Source organism: Photinus pyralis, unplaced genomic scaffold (assembly GCF_008802855.1).
Source record: "Photinus pyralis isolate 1611_PpyrPB1 unplaced genomic scaffold, Ppyr1.3 Ppyr1.4_LG1, whole genome shotgun sequence".
Lineage (NCBI taxonomy): Eukaryota > Metazoa > Arthropoda > Insecta > Coleoptera > Lampyridae > Photinus > Photinus pyralis.
This window is the reverse complement of record NW_022170249.1, coordinates 33,265,863-33,291,265: the sequence shown is the minus strand read 5'-3', so window position 1 is coordinate 33,291,265 and position 25,403 is coordinate 33,265,863. Positions and strand designations below refer to the sequence as shown.

Genomic DNA, 25,403 nt, shown 5'->3' with positions numbered 1-25,403 from the left:
CTTCCCGCCGACCCCTGATTTGAAATGCTTACAGTGGACGCAATCTATATTTTGCGCCCAAATTTTTTTTGATCGTTTTTTAACAACAAAATCTCTCCACTTCAGTTAAAATAAAAAAATGTCAAACTTGCCTATTATTTGGAATATATTATTAATACAAACAATGATAACATAACCCTTGACAATTACTTACCAGTTATTGACCTCATCAGGTGTTTTTGATCAAATAACTTATATATGCATAAATTTAAAAAATGTATATAAATACTTTAATACTCTAATATAAAAATACCACCCTCACCAAATGGTTAACAGTTATAAAACATTTAAAAATGTATAAATAATAAATAAATATAAAGTTAACAAAAAATTATCAGATCAAATTTCCTCCTAATATAATTAAAATGCTTTGGTTTAACATTGCAGTATATCATAAAGAATACTTTCGAGCACCGGGGAAGTACAGAATTATTACCTCTTAATTGGTATCACTTTTAGTATTGATTTGTTCTTGAACACTATCAGTCAATTCTTTTCCTTTAGTCTCAATGGGTAAAATGATACAGGCTACAGCAGCTAAAATTGCCGAGACTGCGTAAACAGTTGTAGCAAATGGAATCGAAGTTTTTAGCAGCACCTTAAATAATTACATACTTGTTTTAGTGTTATACAGTGTATTCCAATTCTGAAACATTCTTTTTTCAGTATTAAAGTGGTGGAAAGAGAAAGGTAAGTTGAGTGGAGTACCCTGTATATTTTTGAACACACAATTTAAATTCTAAACTAAAGCAATAACAGAGTTACAGAACAAATTTTTTATCCAAAATTTCTTTTTCTTTTAAAATATGTAAAAATATATTGGGTGTTATTTTGTTGATAATCTGATTGTTTTTCTGATTTCAGATTCACCTAAGCAAAAAATGCTCTACCTCTGGTAATTTAACAGAGGTCGCGGCGCCCAGGATAATCCAGTTAGTAAGTAACCACCTCAATTGGAATGCACTGTATAAAAACATACCTGTGCAACATAAGGAGTAATCATGGCCCCTAATCGTGCCATTGCACTACAAGATCCAACGCCCACTGCACGTAAAGATGTTGGATAAACTTCAGGGGTATAGACGTACGCAGCTTGAAATACACCCGCTATAATACCTCGTGCCAGAAATAGCATTACAGTTAGATATGCACGTCTAAAATGGCACACGTGAGAAATTTCAAAATTAGTCTTTATGCATACTTTTCGGTGCAGATAATTAGAAAAGAGGAACAAATTGCGTAAACAACAAATTGTACCGCCATTGTTTTTTTACGACCAAATTTTTCTATTATGAAAATAGTAGCAAAAATCCCGGGAAATTCAGCTAAAGTTGTCCAAAGTAAATCCATATAATCGGTTGTTTGTAACTGCTTGCATTCTGCTGCACAAGTTTCGAAGCTCTCATTCCTTACTGTGTCCCGTTGGCAATTGCCTGAAGTCTGAAATAGCTCAGTTGTCATCAATACTAGACCATAGTAACAAAATGCGCATGCCATCCTATAATTATTGGTGGTCAAATTAAATGACTAAACATAGTACACGAACCAAATAAACCACAGCAATAAGGATGTTGTTCTTAATGATGGCACAAGCAAATCTCGAAACCGTCCACGGTGAGGGGAATGTCCATGTGCATCGTCTACTACTAGACGCCCTAGGAGCATTGGTTTTTTATTATCTTTTGCAATCTTTTCCAATGTGACTAGAGCTTTTTCGGTTTGCCCACTTGCAACATGATATCTTGCAGATTCTGGCAACCACTAAATCACAATTTTACGTTTTACAATTTACATATTGATATATACTTACTGGGCAAACTAAAGCAAATACAAGTAATGGTGCTGTGGACAGCGCAAGTAACCACCTCCATCCTAAAGTTGGCATCACCACCAAAGCCAGTGCAACTTCGGAGCATGCCCCCAGTGCCCAAAAACACTGTAATAACGAACTCTTAGTTTAAAATATCCACGTGTTCAACCATTTGCAAATTAAGAAACATTAAAAAACTCACATCAAGCAAAACAACACACTTTGCTCTTTGCTTGGTGGGTAAAAATTCTGCATAAAGAGTTACACTAAAAATAAAAAATAAAATAGACTACAGAACTGGCACTGTTACCGTTTTTAAATACATAGTGAATAATTACACTTACGACTGTGGTGTACAACCAATAGCAAACCCCACCAATCCCCGAAGCAGTAAAATCCACATAAAACTTGGTGCAATTGCGCTTAGTAAACCGTAATAGAACAGCAAGATTGCACACAGTGTTAACGCCTGAAACGTAAATAAGTAATCTTGACTTAGTTATTTTGATCAACCTCACATGCTTCCGACCATATCTGTCACTTAGATTCCCCCAAAACGTTGACGATAACATCATCCCCAGAAAAACCACTGTGGTCGTCAATGCTTGCTGGTATCTTAAAATCACATATAAAATCTTTGTAATACTTATAACAGTACACTCACCGAGTAATGTGCCAATGGCATTGTAAAGCAGGAGATAATATTGACAAAATAGTCATCTCCATACTGTCGGCCATCCAGCACAATCCAGTCCATAGCGATAGCTTAACTTGAAACCAACCAAAGCCTAATGCGTTAACAGCTTGTGTAACCGTAAACGTGTCTGTAACATAAAAAAATTAACAACCTTCGAACATATTTGGACGTGTCCTACCATCAGGCACAACTGAAACAGAAGCCATTTCGATTTCCGGTGTAACTCCGAGATCTGGATCGGGAAGTTCTGTTCTACTTCCATCGCTTGGTGACTGTTCGTCGATATCTTGGTAACCTCGTACCCTTCTCAACACCATTTTATAATACTGTTATAATACGTATATGTTTAGTAATAACTGTCAACTTCCTTTACATTATTATGGTTTATTTTTGTGGAAGACAACTAGTCTTCAGGTGGACGTGGAAATAAACAGAAACATAACCTACAAATTTTTCGTGAATAACCAACACCAGTGGCGTGCCATTAATGTCTGCATAGGGACTACAAATTTAAATTTACACAGACCTAGATGCTCCATCTTACATGGAACCCTGACGTGGATCAGCTAAAATTGAGAAGTGTTCAATTTTAGAATTGTGAATTCATATTTCAATATGTCTAAACGTGCAGTGTTAGGAATTCCTATTTCAATTTAATATGTGAAAGAAGATAATCGGACGTTGCAAGCCTTCTCGTGAACCAGTTCATTTCAAAAAGATGGGTTTTATGTTACACAGTTTCAATACCCAAACATTTTCATAACGCAATGGATTAAGACATATGATTGGTTGAAATTTGACGTTTTATCAAATTTCAACCAATTTTTTAGTTAGACCATACACTGGTTAATTCCAAGCGAGGTTTAAACTGCCTTTGTACAACGGGCCCTAAGTCGTGCTGGATATATTGATTTGAGCTCCACTCACGTGCTGGGAAAATCGTGGTCAAATAAGGGTTGAAGTAGTTATAGTAGAAGACAGAAAATTAAATTAATTAAACTGTTGGCAATCCGGTTTGTGAAAGGAGTCATTTTCGTTCACTTGGCTTTGATTAATTGAATTAAATAATCTATTCTCTTATTAGTAAAATTGGGCTAATTTCAACTATTTATAAGCGAATTTAAACTTTGCTCAGATATACTTAGATTTTAGTGTACCCCTTTCTAGCTACGACACTGTAATATCTACCATAGAGTACTTGAAGTACAGAAAAACAACTATCTACTCCTTGAATGCTTCTGGAGTTTTGCCAATGGTTTTGCAACTGACTATCCAGCTGATTTGTGTCATTAGATTATAATAAAAAATGCAATAATGAAATTAAAACGTAATTTTCTTACCAAACATTTAAATTAAAAGTTTTAAAATAAAGCTGACGTACCGGAAGGCCTTGAAACTAATTGTCAAGCCAGGTAGAGTACCAGTAAAATGTGTAGTGCAGGGAAAGTAGCAAGTGTTATTGATTTATGTGCTAATACATTATTAATGTTTTTTATGCAGTTAATGTTTGATGTTGCACATTCGTTATAGGATGTCAATAAATCAAACGCCGTCCTCCGGAAAATCGTTTAAAGTGAAACGTAACTCGATGGCACGACCGCAAAGTACCATCGAAGAGGTGTACAGCAGTTTAAGAAGTGATCTCGATGATTCTTTAAATCCTGCATATCGTTTACGGTTACATAATTTATTTAGACAAATTGAGAAAGAATTTGAAATATTATACCAAGAAAATCAAAGCTGTAAGTACTTACATTGTAACGCGAATTTCACCTTTCACCTCTCATTTCATAGTGCACGAGAAAGTGGAATTATTGAATGAAAAAGTTGAACGTGAAGGGTATGATAAACAGAATTTCGATTGTGTCGACTTTGATAATAACATTGCTAAAGTGTTAAGTAAAAAATGTAAGTCAATTGCAGATTGATTGTAAGGATTTCATCAAAATTGTATTTTTTTTTGGACAGTAAGCAACACATCGACGCAGAAGTTAAAGACGGCAAATAAACTTAAAGCTCAAACAAGTAAGATAGTGTCCAGTTTTAAAGCTCCTCATCTAAATTGCTCGATCATAAGAGAATATGTGGGACACAAAGATGGGATCTGGGAGGTATCGGTGGCCCGTCTTGGACAACCAATTATTGGAACGGCATCAGCAGGTACAATCTCATTTAGTATATTATTGTTTTTAGAAAGGTTGAAGGTTAAAGTTTAATTACCTACTGTTATTGTTTATCGTGGGATCCATTCGAGTCTGTATTTAATTCAGTTCAAATATCATGCACTTGAATGTTAAAATTAAGTCTTTCATTCATTTAAGTAATATGGAGTCTGGAAAATTATATACAGCGCTTCCGATGGTTAGCATTGCGATCCAGCTTTTATACTTTTCAGTAGTAGACACTGGAAACAATTGATAGATGCAAAAGAATGCACATCTAACAATATTTTCATGGCTCACTACTAAAACGGTTAAAAATGAAAAGAAAAGAACATTGCATTATTAAAATTTTCCACAAAGTAACCTTTTTTTTTTTAAACGAAGCATCCTGTATGTTTTTGAAAGAAAATGAAATTCTGAATATAAAAGCACACCTCCTATCCTGATTTAATAAACCAAGTACAAACTACTACACTTTGTAAGTCAATTAGTGCCGAGATTAGTGCATATTTAATTCAATAAAAAAACATAGAACAAATGGGAATCTACATATTCCAATGTGAGTTGCAATGTATGTGCAACAAAAGCATACTTAATGATGAAATAAAATTGTTTTAAGCATAAAATGACCACTATAAATTACCAATAATTTACAGAATGTTCCAATGGTTCATCGAATTTACAAATAATTTACTTAAATTAGTTTAGTGAATTTAGCTCAGAGATATGGTAATATGCTGATTCACTAGCCAAATCAAAGAATCTGAGTGAGCATTATAAAATGTTAAAGTGAATAAAATTATCTTCAGTAAAAAAGTCGTTGACGAAGGAGCTATTTGATGTTTCATTATTTTAATGTTGGGGGGCTAACTTCACGTGGGTATATAACGAGACTGTATTGGAAAATTTCGATTCAGATCGTTGTCTCTGGGTATGGAGTTTAATATTTCAGGATTGATTATTCTCATTGAACTGCCTTCAATGTATAATCGTTTAAAATTGAATGCAATTCTTAGGTAATAGCAGGTAATATTGACGTCTAAGCCAGAAAAAGTCACTGTGGGACTTCAAATTCCCGTCAAACATCTGCACTTACTTTTTAATTTGGGTTTCATGTCGTCTTCGGTGACTTCGCCGCCTCGCCTCGCTCAGATTAAATATTTGTTCATGGCTCGGATTCGCCTCGCCGTATTAATTCATTCAGTCACATTTTCAAAAGTGGAGTATTTTAAAATGATATCTTAAGCACTGTAAATTGTAATTGAAAGTAAAGCCATAACCCCCACTCGTTAAAGTAACACATCGTTTACGCGAGGTAGTCAGATCTTTTAATTTTGGTCACATTTAAAAAAAAAGAGGATTATATTAATTAAGTGGTAACGTTAATTTTGAACAGGAATTATTATTTCACTCACAATTTGTAACATAAATAAATCAAGCCCGTCAATGTTGGAACTAACTCGAAAAACAATTCGATTTGCTTATACAGTGTGTCCCAAATCGGGTGGGATTGCATGGGTAACTTTGTTATTATTAAAGATAGAGAATTGGTTAAATGGGCAATGTTTGGCAGTTTTGGATGCTTATTTAAATTTCCTTATGGAAATTCAAAATGTCGCATAGGTTCGACGTAAATTCAAAAAAACTAAAATTGGTCATTTCCTTGAATGTCCTATATCATCGACAGTATAAGAGATATAAAAAAAGTTTTATATAAAAGTGACTGTCTTTGATACGCTTAATTTAGAATTGATGTAAAAAAAATTCAAGATGGCCACTTTTGAGGAACATTTACCAACTTCCTAAAGTTAAATGGGCGCCATATTGGATTTTTATATTACTTGATAGATTTTTAAATTCTCTTTTCAACGAGTTATTATAACATAAGATTGAAAATAAGATACCAGTTATATTAACGGTTTTTGTATTTTAATCAAGTAGTCTGTGACGAATAAAAAAAAACAAAACAAAATCTTTTCGAGGCAACAAAACAATGAAAATAATTACACCAGATGTTTAAAATACTGGCCATTATTAGTGAAACACACTTCAAGACAGTTTAGTTTAGGCAACGTGTTGCCATTGATGATTATTATTATTATTGTAGTGGTAGCTACTTCCACTTTACTTTTATTTTTTAATTAAGTACTTACTTTTATAATTTAATGTACTGTACATAATTCGTGAATTGTGACCTGAGCAGCCAGTTTGTTGGTAGGTAGCATAAACTAAGCCTTCCTTCGAAACATACGTTGTCAAGAAAAATCCTTTAAGGAAGTTTATTGGAGAATTTGTAAATAATGGTGAGCAGTTAAAGATCCATCGAAAATTCCCGGTGCAATTACATGACTTCCCATTATGCCATAAAATACATTAATTAAAAAAAATATTACTTGATTTCGGCGTGAAACTAAAACATGTAGGTTTTCCTGTGACGAGTAGTGTTCATAATGTCGATTTGAACACTTAGAAAAATAAGATTCATCTGTCCATATACTCGGACTGGTAAAACTGTTAGTTTCGATATTCTTGCGGATAAACCACCAACTGACCTACAAAATGTGACCTGGGACAATGCATCAATGGTAATACATTGTGTAAAATAAAGCAAAGTGTCTTGAAATGTGTTTAACTGGATAATGGCATGACATTTTTTCGAGGGGATAGTTTGTAGTTATACCACCATTTGTAAGTGTATGGATAATAAGTCAATAAGTGATGTTATAAAAATCAAATTTTTCTAGACCTAATGCTTATATAAAATTTTGGAGGGAGTTGTAATGCACAAACCCCCCCTCTCATGAGTGCGTCCCTGATTTTTTTTAAACATCTGATGTAATTATTTTCATTGTTTTGTTGCCTCGAATAGATTTTGTTTTGTTTTTTTTAATTCATCACAGCCTACTTAATTAAAATATAAAAACCGTTGATATAACTGGTACCTTATTTTCAATCTTATGTTATGATGGCTGGTTGAAAAGAGAATTAAAAAATCTATCACGTAATCTAAAAATCCCATATGGCGCCTATTTAACTTTAGGAAGTTGGTAAATGTTCCTCAAAAGTAGCCATCTTGAATTTTTTTTTGACATCAATTCTAAATTAAACGCATCAAAGACAGTAACTTTTATATAAAACTTTTTTTTATATCTCTTATACTTTCGATGTTATAAGACATTCAAGGAAATGACCAATTTTAGTTTTTTTGAATTTACGTCGAACCTATGCGACATTTTGAATTTCCAGAAGGAAATTTTAAATAAGCATCTAGAACTGTAAAACATTGCCCATTTAACCAATTCTCTATCCTTAATAATAACAAAGTTACCCATGCAATCCCACCCGATCTGGGACACACTGTATAGCAAATAACATTCTTTCTAGAAATGGAGTGCTCAAGGGCGCTTCAGAATGTTCTCGAACAAACACACCATATTTCTAGGAAAGGTTACGTTATATCCACTTCGTTCTTTACCGCCGATGATTTAATCTTTCATGACGCCTCGCTGTCTATCGAAATTTTCTGTACATTGACTGTATTCCAGGTCTCCTTTATGAGATATAGATAGACATATGGCAACTCATGTGCGAGATTATATGTGTATAGTGTGTCCTATTTTGATTTAGACTGCAGTGTAAGTTTGACTTTTTGGGATGTTACTTATGTAAGATAGAAAGAAGGTAAAATTGTCTATTTTAGATATTTTTTCTTAGAATCCAGTGGCGCAGTAAAAAAATTTTGGGCCACCTTTTCTGAGCTTTGACCCAAAGTTGCTATTTTTTAAATGCAAAATCTTGTATATTTTAACGTCAATTTTGTTTGCATTCATTTTCCTGAGTACATTCATGTACCCTCGGATGTACCTCAACCTATATTTCCTTAATACAATTATATATTAAATTATAGCATATTTTGACTTGTTTCTACCGTCAGCCATTTTTATTGATCGGTATCAGCTGCCTTAATTACCTAGGATATCTTAAACAAAACAAAATCTCCGTGAATCCATGGCCTACTATTATATAAGTTGCGATATATGCATGTAATCAGTAAAATGAATTCAAAAATTAACGTAAGATATACAGGGTGGTGTGTTAAAAAAAATCAACTTTGGGTCAAATCTCAGAAAGAGTGGTCCATATTTTGACTTGTTTCTACCGTCAGCCATTTTTATTTTATCAGCGCCTTAATTACCAGGATATCTTAAACAAAACAAAATCTCCGTGAATCCATGGCCTACTATTATATAAGTTGCGATATATGCATGTAATCAGTAAAATGAATTCAAAAATTAACGTAAGATATACAGGGTGGTGTGTTAAAAAAAATCAACTTTGGGTCAAATCTCAGAAAGAGTGGTCCAAAAATTGTTTGACTATGCCACGGGATGCTACGTAAAAATATTTAAAATAGTCAGTTTTTATCCTTTTACCACCCGCACGACACCTTGACGGAAATATCATATTTCATACCATATCATATACAGGGTGATTCCTATAGTACCTGCCACCGTTTGGGAGCGTGTAGGTGGTGCGTAGGGGAGTATTTTGATATAGGACACTGGGGGTCGGAAATCTAAAATAAGGGTGCCAGAGCCAAATTTACCTTCTGGAATTTCGCGCCTGTAGGTAGGCAACCCAACCGGCCGGCGGTGCACACGGAGCGATCTCAGTGGCTGCTGATCAGAATAAACCCACGAATCCCGTCTGCAACGACGCGTATCTGACACTTGGCACGTTTTACTAACACGGAATACGCGGACATGCACTTCATGTACGGATTGGCAAATGGTAACGCACGAGCTGCACGACGAGCGTACGCTGAGCGGTATCCAAACCGTCAGTTACCCTGCAGACAGGTCTTTCAAGTTCACTTCCGACTGTGCGAGACAGGGCAATTGCAGGTAAGCTGACGGAGGCTTAACTTTACACACGATTCGTGATGCACATCGATACTTGGGTCATTTAAGCACCCATTTCGAAAAGTTTGTTTGTTTACACCGACCTCCTCCTATTTCGCAGCCCACTAGCGCCCGTGATCGCGATCGCCCGTTGGTAAATGCCTTAGAGGAGGATGTGTTGGAACGTTTCGAGGCAAACCCGCGTACTAGCATTCCGTGTTAGTAAAACGTGCCATAGTGTTTATTCACTTGATACGCGTCGTTGCAGACGGGATTTCGTGGGTTTAAACAAAATTCTGATCAAGTGTCAGCCACACATCGCCGCCTGAGATCGCTCCGTGTGCACCGCCGGCCGGTTGGGTTGCCTACCTACAGGCGCGAAATTCCAGAAGGTAAATTTGGCTCTGGCACCCTTATTTTAGATTTCCGACCCCAAGTGTCCTATATCAAAATACTCCCCTACGCACCACCTACACGCTCCCAAACGGTGGCAGGTACTATAGGAATCACCCTGTATTTGTAAAAGAAATTACAATAAAAATTATTTACACGTCAATAATAAAAATAATAATAAAAATACGTTTTGAAGCACCAAGAATCAGAATTAAACGATATCTCGATGCTGTCGATCAGTCTGTCTGTTTGTCTGTACCGGCTAAACGGATGAACCGATTTCAACAAAATTTAGTACACATATTTTTAAGACAAAAAAGGATGCGTTCCAGAGCGGAAACGGCAAATAATTAGGCGACGAACAGAGGAAAACAGACACCCTCTAAACTGTAAGACGGTGTATATAAAAAAAAACTTAACTTTGGTCAAACTCACGGTGTGAAATATTGCTTTTACCTTCTATTTCCAACTCCTAAAGAGATACATTGGCCCAGAAGCTACAGTTTCTCATAAAGAAGCGCCAGGTTGAGTTCATCTATATACCAGGTGTTCATTAATGCTGGTATAATTCGTATACGAGAACGGGTGCTTCGTTACAATGAAAAATAGCCTATGATTATTTAAAGAATAATGAATTATTAAACTGATCACTAAAATTAAATTGGCCTTCTCGAAAATACTATTTTTTGTTTAACCATATATAATTTTTTTTATTTTTTATTTTTTTTATTTTGCCTTTATTTTTAAGTGGGCGGGGTTTCAGCCGAGGCTGCTCTACCAACCCAACCCACTATCCATTTACAAATATCCATGCCCGAACCCGGATTCGAACCAGGGACCCTGTACCGCAGTCGAGCTTCCACTGAACTGCGCTACACGGGCCAATGATTTTTAATCATATAGAAACGCACTATGGCACTCATTAAACATCATTTTCGAGAGTGTTCTATTGCACTGAAAAACTTTTATAATAATAATGAACATTCTGTATACCTACATTGTTTGGACAATTTTTGAAAAATGACCCACAAGTATTTTTAAACATTAATTTTATCACTTTAATTACATTTTTAGAAAAATGGAAATGACATTTCGTGTTTACTTAATGACGATATTCTTTTTTAGATCACAGTGCTTGTATCTGGAGTGTGGATAGTGGTCGATGTTTACTCCAATACCACGGCCATAATGGCTCTGTAAACTCGGTACGTTTTCATCCTATTAAGGACATGGTGTTAACATCTAGTGGAGATTGCTCCGCCCATATTTGGCAAGCCGTAGTTAGTTGGGACCTTCCAGTAAGTATTACGACTCTGGGTACATCCCCTAGTTTAAAATCTTAACAGAAAGGCCACTCGTCGGAGGAGGAACTGGAATTAGGGGAGGAATGTGAAGATCAACGTGCAGATGCCAAAGCGGCTACTTTAAGAACGCCAGTGTGCGAACTGGGCGGGCATACAAACGCAATATCTGCGGCAGAATGGTTATCAGGTAACAAAAATCTTAGTTTTATTTGGTGTAACTTGTGGATGTAGGGGCGGATCAGGTTATAACAGCAGGTTGGGATCGACTAGCTGTTTTACATGATGTCGAATCAGGTGCCACAATTACGACTTTGACGGGTCACGATCTGGAACTCACTCACACAGCTACTCATCCTACCCAAAGATTAGCCGTTACTTCATCGCGGGATAGCACATTTCGTTTATGGGATTTCAGAGAGAGTGTACAATCAGTATCTGTCTTTCAAGGACATTCTGAGTAAGTATGGTGATAACCTTTTCGTTTATATAATATCATATGTAAAGATACGAACTACATCAAATCGAAATCAGTGTATGATGATTTATCTGTAGTATATTTATACGTGTGATGATCTTACCATAGGAGTGTCACTTCTGCCGTTTTCACACATGAAGACAAAGTTGTATCTGGTTCTGATGACAGAACCGTTAAAGTGTGGGATCTGCGTAACATGCGGTCACCTGTCGCCACTATTCGAGCAGATTCTGCCATCAACCGACTTTCTGTGTCATCTAATGGTGTTATAGCGATACCTCATGACAATAGGCATATAAGGCTATTCGATTTAAATGGACAGAGGTTAGCTCGCCTGCCGAGATCGAGTAGGCAAGGCGGTCAAGGTCATAATCGTATGGTATCTTGTGTAGCGTGGTCTAACGACCATCTAAATCATGTAAATTTGTTCACTTGTGGATTTGATAGGCGAGTTCTAGGTTGGTCCGTGCAATCTCTTAAAGATTTATAAAATTCTCATGTTGTCATTGTAAAATAGGTGTAAGTGGAACATAGTAGAATTTTAGCTTCCATTTAGATTAATTATCTGTGTTGTGATAAAATTTATTTGTAGAGAAATATATATTATATTTTTTTTGTCATTTGCCATGTGGGCAATAAAAAGAACATTGATTAATACATCAGTAAATGACTACATAAAGTTTTCATTGCAATAATTGTGTATTATACCTACATCTAACAGTATCATAGCAAGATGACCACTGTTGGGTTAAGTTACACAATGAATCCAGTTTTAGTGGAAGGTTGGTCTTAAAAAATGCGTCATTCACTTTAAATGTTGTAATGTCATGAATCGGTCAGTTTGAGTTGAAAATATATTCACACTCTGTACAAGTACAATATGAAGTCTATTGTCTAAGCAGAAACACTCATAATAAAATGATGATTGTATGTATAATAATACATTGTTACTGTTTTTAACGTATACCTGCAATAAATGAATTGTTGAAAGTCTATAATTTTGTGTTTTTCTGGTAAAATTTTATGTACCTACCTACACTATACAGCGAACATAATTCCCATTAGTTCTAATACAAGTATAATTTTACTTTTACATACCTATTTTTTAAAAAGTGATGTTAAGTTAATAAATATTTTAGATGGATATTGTTTTTCATTATTCGGCATTGCCAATTAAACTTTGCATCTGTGTAGTTCCAATATCTCGGTCACACAAGGATCGAAACTTTTACCTCATTCTATACGTTGATTACATTATTATACCCGGCAAGGCCATGAATCATCTAAATGAATTGAAAAGTCAAATTTGACATGCATAATCAACCCAACCCCAAATTGTAACCCAGTAAAGACACTGATGCGATGGTAAAGGATGAGGTAAAGAGATTCAAAATTGAAAATTCCAAAAGCACTCAAACAAAACCAGTGCGCGAATTGATCAGTTGTCTTATGTATACTGCTGCTATCTTAATTAAGATGGACAAGGGTGGTCTCCTTTTTATGTAATTAACTTTTGTAATTCAACTTTATTAATTTGTCGTTGGTCTATGTAACGGCATGGGGATTATTTGTGTTATACGAGAAAGGGGTCAAGGTTGTTTTTGTTTATATTTTTATTTTATTTAACATACAAATTTCTGGGAATTTTGTTTGGTCTTTATCTGTTATCAATTGTAAATGCTTAATTTAATTGACAGGTGGATTTGATTTATCCCCCTTCCTGTGTAGTTAAGAGAGGTGAAATTTTATTTTTCCTAGAAATTAGATTTATCTCTTAATGTCTGATAACACATTGATTTATAAAAATTATTCGACCTCTATTTACTGTGTGATTGGTTGTTATATATAATTTTGATTCTCGGAGAAAGGTTTCGCCGTAAATAGAACGTGAAGAAGGAAAGCGTCGCTTTTAGCCAGAGTTTACGCCGTACTACGTTTCATTGAAAATTTAAATTAGCTTTTAGCCACAATCAGAGCAGAGTTACGTTTCTTTGAAGATTTGAAATCGGCTTTACGCCAAGTTTAGTCCCAATTTCTCAGATTTTTGGTACGTCAGCACCGAGTTACGTTTCGTAGATGAATTTATATTTCACTTTTTGCGAGTTGCATTGGGGATTATTTGTGTTGAACTGGCATCACAGCCAGCATTAAAAGTTTCGTCTAATGTGAGTTTGAAGGTCGAAGAAGTTCCGTTTGCGTAGCCGGAATCCCAATTTGCAGCCAGTTTTTGTTCTACGTTTTTGAAGTTTTGGTCACCAAAGGTCAAGAAGAGGTGTTCGTCGGCGCCCCCCCCAAGTGTGTTGTCGAAGTGAATTGAAGTTGAGTTTTTTTTTGTTGGAACGTCCTTTTCTGCCCGAGGAGAGGATGCTGCGATTACCCAGGGTCGTTAGTGTGAAGTGTGTTCTTTAAAATTGTAATTTTCGTGTACCTACCGTGTTAGATACCTTTTATTTGGATTACAATTCCCGGATAAGTAATGTAAGTAGTTAAGTCTTAATTTTAGTCTTTGTAATAATTGTTAGTGTGTTTGTACCTAGGGAATGCAATACCGGGATCGCGGGATCTCGAAATACCGGGATCCCGCAGTCTTTCTTGCGGGATTAATCCCGTACCTACGTAAATGGACCGAGATCCCGCGGGATTGCAGAATTTATCGACCAAGCTTACCATCATACATTAGCAACTCCAACTCTACGAATTTGATTATTTCGCACATTTTTGTTGTTGCAGTTCATGTAATAATTACACGCAAACCTGTATATGTTATTAACTTTGTTAAACAACGAGTGAGTACGCAAATCGGACTTATTTTGCTACTGTTTTAAAACGCAGGAAGTGTTCTTGTAGACAATATGTCGGACTCGTCGATTGCTTATAAAAGAATTTAGTAGTAAAGTGACTGTATGGAAATATTGCAGCGAATATTCTAGAAATCCACCGGCGACAAGAAATGACGGCAAGTGTGATGCATTCTTTCCGCGAAATAGAATGTGTTTTCTTGAGAATATTCCGTTAACTGCACAAAATTGCTTGGTTCCGAATGTTTTTAAAATCTTGCGGGATCCCGCAAATACCGGGCCCCGCGGGATTACTATTTAATGATCCCGCAAATACCGGGATCTAAATTTGCTGCGGGATTGCATTACCTATTTGTACCATTTTCCTTGTGTGTGTTAGAATTAAATCGCACTTTTGTATTTGTCACATTAATTTTCCGTATGTTTCATTCTAACGACTCCATTTCTAATTTACCTGTGTTTTCAGTGGATGCTTCCCGAGGTCCATTTTAATTGTTTAAAATGTTGAAGTTCGGTAGCGTAGGTATTTGGTCTAACCCAAGGATACTAGTATCCTTGGGTCTGACCCACTATCTGTTAAGCGCGGTTTAGACGCTACGATAAATTGTAACAATTTATCGTAACGATCGAATCGTTACGATTTATCGTTGCGTGTGAACAGAGGATTGTAGCGATTTATTGGAATTGGATTGGATGGTTGATGGCGGCCGGCTTCAATCTCTGCGAATCGTAGCGATAAATTGGAACGTGTAAACAATAACAGCGATTTATCGCTACGATTTGTGACAAATTTTGCCGACGTGAACCATTTTTGTATTTGGACTGTCTCTAGTGCACACGTTTTACATTTGGCGAGTGGCGATCAAGTTTGGCCACCCAAAAAAAAATATTTAGCGACACATGACTACTCATAAATCATAATCGAGATTAAGAGTCTATTGTAAGCAAGCAATGTAAGCAATAAAATGCGAGTATAGTTTATATTAGTGGACAGAACCAAAAGACAAGTTGAAAAGTAAAAAAATAAAAACTGTATTAAACCGTGATCGACAATGAGATTGGAACAAGAAATCGTTACATGTGAACAGTACGCACTCTTTCGATTTATTGAACGATAAATTGGACAATCAGATCGTTGCGATTTATCGAAGCCAAGATCGTAGCGTCTAAACCGCGCTTTAGAAGTTAGCAGGTTAACTGTGATGTAACACACCTAATACAAGCAGGCGGCTCTGATTTTGGATGACAGTTCGAATTATGTCAAACATATAAAAACACGCGTTTTCCGTTTTCTTAAATAATAAATAGTCCAGTCAAATTAGCGCAATTTTGGACAAATAAAAACATTAATTGGTAAAGATCTGAATTTTGGTACCTATACACATTTATTGAACATACTAAAAGTCCCTGTCAAAATCTGTTGCGCTCGAGACGCCATCTTGGAAAAACGATACACTTTTCCAGTTTTTAGCGCATTTCCACAAAAATAAAAAAAAATGCGCTATTGTGGCCACTTTGTCCGTCCGTCCGTCCGTCCGCTCGTTTTGCGACGCTACTAGTTCTTTATTTTAAGAGCTATTGTTCTACTTTTTTCGCTATTTGGTTCGTTATGGTGTCGAGTCTTGTACCAAGGAAGGAATTTTTTCTGTACCGCTTACAAAAAAAGTTATTGTAAAAAAAACAAAAAAACGTTTTTTACATGTTCCATAATTTTACACTTTTGCCGTTTATTAACGATCCTAGAGATCGTTTATAATTTTGCATTGCTATCTGTCGCCTGCCGGTTGGTCTGTCCGTCTGTTCCTTTGTCTGTCTGTCCATCTATCTGTCCGTGTGAACGATAACTTTGTTTAGAAATGTTCGATCGCTTTTACATCTCCGTTAGTTATGAACTGAATTGCATGAAATTCAATATGGGTATAGCTTTAGCCATATAATACGCAATGCCAAAAGTTGAATCGAATCGATTCAAAATTCACAGTGCCCTTTTCGCATCTCGACCATTTATAAACCGAATTGCAAACTTTTTTACTTATAAAAGTATTTGAATGAAATTTGATACATAGGCACTTGGAATAAAGGAAAATCAAACGCCAATTTCAAAATTTGGTTTTGCGCATGCGCAGTGCCAACTTTTTTATTTATGGAAGAATTTAAACGAAATTTGATACATAGGCACTTGGGATAAAGGAAAATCAAACGCCAATTTCAAAATTTGGTTTTGCGCATGCGCAGTGCCAACTTTTTTATTTATGGAAGAATTTAAACGAAATTTGATACATAGGCACTTGGGATAAAGGAAAATCAAACGCCAATTTCAAAATTTGGTTTTGCGCATGCGCAGTGCCAACTTTTTTATTTATGGAAGAATTTAAACGAAATTTGATACATAGGCACTTGGGATAAAGGAAAATCAAACGCCAATTTCAAAATTTTATTTTGCGCATGCGGAGTGCCAACTTTTTTAATCTATGGAACCATTTAAGTGAAATTTGATACTTAGGCGCTTGGAACAAAGGAAAATCTAACATTAGTTTTAAAATTTAGGTTTGCGCATGCGCATTTCCAACTTTCTTATTTAGAAAAGCATTGAAATGAAATTCTTCTCATAAACTGAAATTGAAGTAGCACGTCAAAAATGGATTGCCCATGTGCAACGCTATCTTTTATATTTGTGGCCGGATTTTTACGATTTTAACAGAAGTTGCATCTTACAAATGGGAAATGAATGCAAGTGGAAATGCGCTTTATGTAAATCGTTTACGATTACTTTGTAACTTGTTTGCCCATGTCTCTGTAATTATTACTGACACGAAGAAATAGTTTACATGAAAAATATAATTTACTAAATTCCCTATAAAAAAGAGTATTTACATTTTTTTGGATCTCCAGTACTTTAGCTGTAATCTCACGTTGAATACGTCAAAACGCGTTTAGGCCCCGTATCGTAGTTATAGAAGGAGGCCGTCCTTTTTATGACTACACCGATAGCTGTAACAGCACCAAAAAATGAACAGAATCGTCGTGCGATAAAGCATTCTAGCAATGACATAATGTTTGATGATATGATACATCATGTTTTTTTTCAAAAAGGTAAGCGAAAATGTGTAAAAGTGTTGGAGCAACGAAATGATTTCTGAAGCTGAAGAACGCCCTTATCTGCATAAGTATAACGTGCCTGCTAGTGAGAGATATTAAAACCGACATCGTTATCAGACCTTCAGAAATACCTTGACCCTGTTCGGACACTGAAGGCTCCCAGTCCACACTCAGTGCTCACATTGAAGATGAAAGTTCTATTGAGAGAGAGTTTTATGAGAAACCTTATATTAAACGTGTCTCATACGAAGCTTGAGTGCGACGGCTTCGCATATATAAGAAATACTGGTAGAATTTTCAATGAATTTAATGATTTGTAAAAAGTTGTAAAAAAATATCTGCGCGACTGTTTCGATAGCTCAGGATACTTGATTCCCTATTCGATGTCGGATTATAGCTAAAGTATTGCAAAAAAATGTTAATATGCTTTTTTATGGGGAATTTAATAAACTATATTTTTTATCTGAATATTTTTCCGTATCAATAATTGTTGCCGATATATAGGCAAGAAACTGAAGAAGTGCTCCTTTTTTCCAGGATGGCGCCTCGAGCGCAACAGATTTTGACGGGGACTTTTAGTATGTCCAATAGGGAACACTAATGAACATGTGTACCAAAATTCAGATCTTTACCGATTAATGTTTTTATTTTTTCTTATTTGACTGGACAAAAAGTATTCTAATAAACTGTAATTACTCTTGACTTGTTCTACGGATATTTCAAACTGAGAGCAGAGTCCCTCTGTGCTAGGGGGAAGTTTTGTTCCGTGATAATAAATAAAGGTGAAGAGCTAATAGCTAGGTTTTTATTTTGGTGTTGTGTGTACGGTCTTTTTGGCTTGCGGATCAGTGCACACAGCACTACTATGCTGTCTACACGGGCAGATCTCACTGCATCATTAAATATTTGTAGCAGATAGGTATCAAAACTGTTCAGCTTCAGATGAGCTTTGGACAGGGACCCGGACTGAAACTGAAATAGAAATCGGTGTAACGTTATGACGTTCACTGTTAGATGTCACTGCATGTTTCAGGCTGGCTAAATTAAAAAAAAACGTTTAAAATATTACCAACATTTATTATCAAAATCGGACATGCGCTTGTAATCGTACGCCTTGAGCGGATAGTACATGTTTTCAAAATTGGTTACGTTACAAAAATTAAAGTTATACCAATAGGAAGTTTGATTGATTTGGAAAAAAAAGGTCTTTAGTACCGTTAGTACGGAATATGTTCAGTTAGGTGTCAGAAACAACATTTTAAAAATCCCACTCCCCAGACCCTGTGCTAAAGACTCCAGCCACCCCCCCCCCCCCCAGAAACCGTGTTTTCGCCCTTTTTGGCTGATATCTCGCGATCTATGGGGTCTAGATGAAATATTTTTTGCTGAAAATATTTTCGTGTTTTTTGCGATTTTTTGCCAATATATCGTGACCTTTGGGGCTAGATGAAATATTTTTAGCTGAAAATGCTCCTCGTGAAATTTGTTACAAGGCAGATACTCAGAAGTTAGCCTAGGTGTGCCTCTTAGCTTAGAAAATTCCGAGGAAAATTCATAAAAGGAGGCGAATATCATAAATGTTCGTGTTTTTTTGCGTTTTTTTTTGCAAATATATCGCAACCTATGGGGCTAGATGAAATGTGTTTAGCTGAAAATGCTCTGCGTGAAATTTCATACGAGGTAGGTAACTAAAGAGTTGACGTAAAGTCACAATTAAATAAATTTTGATTGCTCGCTATATGATGGCGTGATTTAGATATTCTCAGATGAACTGAAACTGGAACTGGAACTGATATTTTGTGTTTGTTTGATGTCGGTTTCTTTTATTCAATCACTAGTTTAGACATTAGTTCACTAAGCTCCAGATGGTTTCGTTGGTTAACAACGTGCAATAGATCTTTGTTTCTATTGGCTATTTCTTAATGATTTTTTGATAGTGAACTAATGGTAATGACTGTATAAACCCACGGAGAGGGTGGTTAGATATGTTTAATTTGCTTATTCTCTGCATTACCCAATATTTCTATAAGTAAGAGATAATTCTAGGTTGTACCACTGTTTAAATAAGTATTTAATCGTTGTAGCTTGTACCAAAGAGTAACTATTACTCTTTGGTTGTACTATGTCTAAATTGAGAGGGAGTATATTGTAGTTATGCAATTTGGACTACATATAATGTAAGTTGTCATGGGAATTTAAAAGTTTCAGAAAAATAAAAAATATCTGTGAATCGTGTTGTAATTTTCAATTAAAAAATTACTTCTCAAATATTTGTATATTATCAATCACAAACGGCACTTCCCAAATAACCATCACATTTAACACACTACTAATCAAGTTCTAGGCCACGGAGCCCAAAAAATTCAAGAATTGTATACTGATTTTTGTATTACCCAGCCAGACCGACCAAAATTGTTTCCTTGGCATTTTAATAGGCCGCAGGCATTACGACGCAGACATTGGGACGCAGGCATTAGGATGTTGACATTAGGACACAGACACTGGGACGCGGACATTAGGGCACAGATCCTAGGCTAGATAGGACTAGATGTTAGAGCGCATATACACAGATGAAATAAGTAAAATAACATTGGTTTAATTTAGTTATACCTTTTCTTTTATTGTCCTACTTGCGACCTAATTTCTGCTTTGTAAGGTGATCTACATGATGCTTGCGTTCTCAATGCCCGCGCGTCCAAATGTCTGCGTCCTAATGTCTTGCGGCCCAATGCCATAACGCGGGTTTATATAAGTATTCGAAACAGAAGTATATGTACTTGTACTGTAAGTAGGTAAGTCACGGTTTATTAAAAGAATTGATGTTTACATAAAGGACATTTTAGTGACGTTTTTAAGCAATTCTTAAGACAGACCGGATGGAAGAAATGGTTGCAAGATGTTACTTTCGCTTCCTCAATAGCACTTAAGCAGATTGGGCACACATCATCTCGCTGCTGAATATCCTCCTCCGTTGCCATTTTAAAAGAATCGTAAATTCGTGTTTGAATAATTAATCTCTTTACGTAATTGCAATATATATCCTTTAACGGGAGATGTATCAAAAAGTAAGAAGCAAATAACGAAAAATGAACGTATTTTCTAAACGATGCAACTATACTTAGTGTTATTGAGAGCAGCAAAGCGTACGATTTTAAGACAATTGGAACGTATAAATGTTCCATTGCCTCTAAAGAAGACAATTTAAAGTAAGCCGCAAAATCAATAAATATCTCCTTGAAAAGATAGGATGTGCACATATAGTAGGAAACTGAAAGGAATGTATGCACAAAGTTGAAATGGAACATCCTTCTTTCATCGTTTATAAAAATGACAAGCATGACCATTCTGAACAATTCCATTGTTAGTTTGCCATAGCGGGGTAACCATCCTTCAGTGATATTGCTTTGGCGTTCGCTAGTGCTGTTGATCATGTTCCTCCCACGAGTAAGGAGAAGCCCCAGCATTGAGCATATTAGTAAATTTAAAACTCCTGATATTTTCTTTTCGGTAAAAAGAGCGTCGAGCATTGTTACGAATGTAATCTAAAACCACTGGAGAGATTATGAGTGCAAATAGGTTTAGTTCTCACTTGGCAGCACATGCTGAACAGCACATTTGTTCTGATCAACAAAAGATCAATTTCGTGCATTTCGTAACACAACTCTTTAAGTTGATTTAGGGTACCGTTAAATATTTGGATCCATACAGCTACAAAATATGAACGTAAAGATTACTTAGATATTCTTCTACCACTCACCCCTGGTAGTATTTGTTATTCGACTGCATGTAGAAGTAATACATTGCGTTACAGCTGATATATTTTGAAAAATAGTTGCCATTACTACATAGAATTTTCAAGGTTTGTCTAAATGACATATGTGTGACAATTCCTTGTGTAGCTACAGTGGTTTGACATTTTGTTAGTTATTCTTATTTACCTACATAAAAGTCAGGAAAATGATTTTGTCAATTTAGTGCCAATTATAATAGTATATTAAGATACAAGTGTATAATCATGTCTTTAAAGCACGCCCAACGATCACGATAAGAGGTCGAGGAGGAGGACTATGGTTGGTAGAAATTAATTCCTTTCGTTGAGACCTTTCATTAGAGTACCATGAGAGATAAAACTAGTTCCACTCCCCCTCCACCCCGTACTTTGATCAGAGGACAGAAAGAAGGGTGCGGTAGAAAACGGTTCTTTTCGTTGAGACCTTTAATTAGAATACAAAGAGATAAATTTAAAATTTTACCCCCCCCCCCCCCCCCCCCCCCCCCCCGGGTTCCTTTCGTTGAGACCTTAATTAGAATACCATGAAGGGTAGAGCATATGTTAACCCCCCCCCCCCCATTTCCTTAAGTTTAACTTTGCACCACTAAAGGCATGCGTGCAAAATGAGAGGCTTGGTCGAAGGCTGAAGAATCTTAATCTTAAGAATAAAAAGATTTTTAAGAATCCTAAGATCCGAAACCATATGAATACTCTAAAGAAACGTAGAATCCGAAGAATAGGTATGCACAACCTATTCTTTGACACGTCACTTCAGTTTGATTTTATAAGAAGCATCTTTTAGCATATAGAATTTATAAGCACAATAAACGACAAAAGTGGAAAATTATGGTACATAAAAAAATGCATTGATTACTATAACTTTTTTAGTAATAAACGCAGAAAAAAAACTCCTTCCTTAGTGCAAACTTCGACACCATAAAGAACCAAAAAGCGAAAAAAGTACAACAAAGATATAGTAGCGGCACAGCCGTAGGGGTGGACAGGAGGACGGACAAAGTGGCCACAATAGCGCATTTTTTTAAACTTTATTATACATAGAACAGAAGATTTTTATATAGAGAGAAAAGCATTGTTTAAAATTTAAACAATGATAGAAGTTATAGATAACTATGTTTGTGGTATACCCTGTCTCTGTAGTCTGTACTATTCCAAATAAATGAACGTGATTAGTGAAACTGTTTAAAAATCGACACAACACACAAAACATAACATAAGAACTATAGTTCTAAAAAATTAGTTACAGTCTAAAAACTTCCAAATTAATAAACAAACGAGCAATCGAGGTTACAATTCGTTGAAAACCATTTCTTTTAACTTTAACCGATGGACTTTCCCAGATGGAGTCATAGGAAAATTCTCAACAAATTTTACACCCGCTCTTAGATGAAAAGGGTCATCTAATCTGTCTTCGACATACTTTTGAATTTCCTCGCCAGTTACATTTGGAAGGCCAGGTTTTAATACTACTAAAGCCATAGCATGATGATTGTCGATATAATGTGGTATTCCGATTACTACAGATTTTAACACTGCAGGATGGGTGTTGATAACGTTTTCTATCGAAGCTGGAGTAATGTGTTTCACGCGATATGGGAACATTTCTTTCAGACGATCAATCACGTAAAAGCAATAATCTTCGTCATAGTAGCCATAATCGCCAGTTTTTAACCAACCGTCAGAATCCCAAATGCCACTTGAATCTAAATTATAATAGCCACCAAGTTGCATTTGGGATTTTACGCGAATTTCCCCTTTTTGGTTCGGTCCAAGCACTTTATCTGTATCTGGATCTACCACCTACAGTAAACATTAATATAAGAATATTTTAGGGCACGAATTCACCTTGTAGCAAGTTCCTCGCATTGGTAATCCGCACGATCCCTTTTTGGTATGTAAAAAGTGTACGTGTTTTGCTTTGGCAAGGTCAAAATATGTAAGAGGGGAAAAAACCTCACTCTCCCCATACATTTGTGAAACAAACACGTTCGGAAAGGTCTCCCTTATCTCCTCTAACTGTTCTTCGTATATTGTGGTACCGGCCACCAATATACTTTTCAAGCTCCTCAAATCTACGTTCTTAGGTTTTGGAGTACGACACAATGCTAACGAACTGGTTATATCAAGTATTACCCAAGTTGCCTAAAGAAGAAAGCTCCTATAGTTAATTCGTAGGATCTTCACCGGATTACCATGTAACTGAACATATCCCATGGGTTGGTAATATCGAATCGAGGAACCAATAACCTTGCACCTTTAGTATAAATCGACTGGTGCAAGTAAAACACAAATACGTTCCAATAAGGGATGTAATTAGTATATATCAGCTCATTTCGGAAGTCTTGACCTCTAAAAAGTTACGAGTACCTTCCTATACTTTTCACCGGTGGATATTAATAACTAAGTACCTACCTTATAAGTTCGGCTGCTTTCAAAATGGAATAGTGAGTGTGACAAATTCCCTTTGGTAACCCTGTGGTTCCACTGCTGAACCAAATTAAGGCAACGTCTTTCAGGTCGTGCACTTCAACAGGTTTGAACAATGATTCGTTGAGTTTGGGTTGAATTAGATCACTGAATGCTACGTGGGTATCAGTAGGCCCGAAAACTACCATTGTAGTATTGGCGCCGACTTCTTTTATAACATTCTCTATAAGAGTCACCGATTCATGTCCCACAAATATCACCTTTGGCATCACTTGGCGGAATAGGTGGACTGATTCGGCAAGTGAAAAACTTGGATTTAAAGCTGCTACCTTTGCCCCAGTAAAATACGCTGATATGTGAGCGACGCAACTGTTTAAGTGACCATTACTGCATAGCGATACCACGTCGCCGTATTGCAATCCAATTTCTGTTAACCAGATGGACGTCCGTACGCATTTTTTCAAAAGCGAACCAAATGTATCTTTTTCTTTTGTAAATCCATCGACTTGAGCTAAAAGATCTTTATTTTTCAGCATTTGATCAAAATATGCACAACCCACTCCTCTAGAGTCGGGTTCGTCATCGAGACCTTCAGTATATATGATATTGTTCTCGTAACGAATTTCATCTGAAAATTGTGTTAATTACAAAGCAAATCATGAGGTTTATTTACCTTCGAAGTTCTCCATTTTCACAAGAGCTTAAGTCCAAGCGTACCGAATTTAGGGGGACGTATTTTATACCATACGCACTTATCTTTAGTACTTTGAACTTACTATACCGAATTATAGCACTAAAAGTTTTCTTGATTGGATCTTCACTAGGTACGCCATAAATGCAAGCATAAATCGCAGTAAAAATGCAAATCCTTGAAAATTTTAATTATACCTATATGTAACAAATTATCAAGTTATTATCGCTTTCGTTGGCCGTTGCCATGGAATATCACTATCAATAATTATTTTTTCTTTTGAGGGCTATTTTAGGACCCACGCTTGTTTACTGATGAAAGTTACTTTTGTAAACTGGAAGATTTTTATTTTTCAAACAATTGTTGTGTAGTATGAAGCATGTCGATCAGACAGTGTTGTGGCAGATGCTTTTATTCGACATTTATACCAAATTGTATCTAGATACATTTTAGAAACATAGGTACATTTGTTTTACTGTATCTAGATATAGATACTTATATTTTGTATCTAAAATCTAGATAACATTATAGTCGCAATCCATGCAACTTTCTGCATAATAAGCCTAATTATAATTATAACTTGCAGATGTGCGAGAACTTTACATTGGAATTAACAAAACAATTGCGCACTATTAAGTAAGTATATGTACTAAGGACCGTATCAACAGTATTGCAGACAACATTTGGCCAACAAGGCTTTTTTTAATAATTGGTACCTGCTGAACACGAATATCGATGTTGGCACCTCGAAATCTGAACAGGAAGTCCAAAATTCAAGATGGCAGCCAATTTTGGAAAATGTTTATCTTTTCACTCA

At 35.9% G+C, this 25,403-nt stretch overlaps 4 protein-coding genes across 4 annotated transcripts; 1 reads left to right on the top strand and 3 right to left on the bottom strand.

Annotated features, from left to right (window-relative positions):
• Positions 1 to 254: 254 nt before the first annotated feature.
• Positions 255 to 3,011, bottom strand: LOC116159033 (synaptic vesicle 2-related protein). Its single transcript, XM_031471925.1, has 10 exons — positions 2,725 to 3,011; positions 2,514 to 2,673; positions 2,368 to 2,464; positions 2,194 to 2,318; positions 2,052 to 2,115; positions 1,850 to 1,975; positions 1,586 to 1,800; positions 1,241 to 1,537; positions 1,019 to 1,193; positions 255 to 637 (listed from the first exon to the last, which is right to left on the bottom strand). Exons 1-10 carry the CDS (start codon positions 2,861 to 2,863, stop codon positions 479 to 481), a joined length of 1,557 nt encoding a protein of 518 aa, XP_031327785.1. The 5' UTR covers positions 2,864 to 3,011; the 3' UTR covers positions 255 to 478.
• A 983-nt stretch (positions 3,012 to 3,994) lies between these two features.
• Positions 3,995 to 12,776, top strand: LOC116158596 (WD repeat-containing protein 37). Its single transcript, XM_031471405.1, has 7 exons — positions 3,995 to 4,288; positions 4,341 to 4,454; positions 4,515 to 4,706; positions 11,128 to 11,300; positions 11,349 to 11,493; positions 11,538 to 11,763; positions 11,890 to 12,776. Exons 1-7 carry the CDS (start codon positions 4,057 to 4,059, stop codon positions 12,269 to 12,271), a joined length of 1,464 nt encoding a protein of 487 aa, XP_031327265.1. The 5' UTR covers positions 3,995 to 4,056; the 3' UTR covers positions 12,272 to 12,776.
• A 7,528-nt stretch (positions 12,777 to 20,304) lies between these two features.
• LOC116160032 lies at positions 20,305 to 21,596 on the bottom strand. Its single transcript, XM_031473153.1, has 3 exons — positions 21,436 to 21,596; positions 21,268 to 21,386; positions 20,305 to 21,220 (listed from the first exon to the last, which is right to left on the bottom strand). The coding sequence occupies exons 1-3, from the start codon at positions 21,515 to 21,517 to the stop codon at positions 20,486 to 20,488; spliced, it is 936 nt and encodes a 311-aa protein (XP_031329013.1). The 5' UTR covers positions 21,518 to 21,596; the 3' UTR covers positions 20,305 to 20,485.
• An 873-nt stretch (positions 21,597 to 22,469) lies between these two features.
• LOC116160672 (4-coumarate--CoA ligase 1-like) lies at positions 22,470 to 24,971 on the bottom strand. The gene is made up of 5 exons (XM_031473936.1): positions 24,569 to 24,971; positions 23,881 to 24,523; positions 23,661 to 23,817; positions 23,314 to 23,610; positions 22,470 to 23,268 (listed from the first exon to the last, which is right to left on the bottom strand). The coding sequence occupies exons 1-5, from the start codon at positions 24,582 to 24,584 to the stop codon at positions 22,756 to 22,758; spliced, it is 1,626 nt and encodes a 541-aa protein (XP_031329796.1). The 5' UTR covers positions 24,585 to 24,971; the 3' UTR covers positions 22,470 to 22,755.
• Between the last annotated feature and the right edge of the window lie 432 nt (positions 24,972 to 25,403).

Coding starts and splice junctions, on each gene's coding strand:
- LOC116160032 (XM_031473153.1), bottom strand. CDS start 21,517: ATGGCAACTATTTTTCAAAATATATCAGCTGTAACGCAATGTATTACT. Junction 21,387..21,435: donor AATAACAAATACTACCAGGG/GTGAGTGGTAGA, acceptor CATATTTTGTAG/CTGTATGGATCCAAATATTT. Junction 21,221..21,267: donor TGTTCAGCATGTGCTGCCAA/GTGAGAACTAAA, acceptor CAGTGGTTTTAG/ATTACATTCGTAACAATGCT.
- LOC116160672 (XM_031473936.1), bottom strand. Junction 23,611..23,660: donor GGGATATGTTCAGTTACATG/GTAATCCGGTGA, acceptor TTTCTTCTTTAG/GCAACTTGGGTAATACTTGA. Junction 23,269..23,313: donor TGCGAGGAACTTGCTACAAG/GTGAATTCGTGC, acceptor TGTTTACTGTAG/GTGGTAGATCCAGATACAGA.
- LOC116159033 (XM_031471925.1), bottom strand. CDS start 2,863: ATGGTGTTGAGAAGGGTACGAGGTTACCAAGATATCGACGAACAGTCA. Junction 2,319..2,367: donor ACAGATATGGTCGGAAGCAT/GTGAGGTTGATC, acceptor TTTACGTTTCAG/GCGTTAACACTGTGTGCAAT. Junction 1,194..1,240: donor CTAATTATCTGCACCGAAAA/GTATGCATAAAG, acceptor GTGCCATTTTAG/ACGTGCATATCTAACTGTAA.
- LOC116158596 (XM_031471405.1), top strand. CDS start 4,057: ATGTTGCACATTCGTTATAGGATGTCAATAAATCAAACGCCGTCCTCC. Junction 4,707..11,127: donor TATTGGAACGGCATCAGCAG/GTACAATCTCAT, acceptor ATTCTTTTTTAG/ATCACAGTGCTTGTATCTGG. Junction 11,764..11,889: donor GTCTTTCAAGGACATTCTGA/GTAAGTATGGTG, acceptor ATCTTACCATAG/GAGTGTCACTTCTGCCGTTT.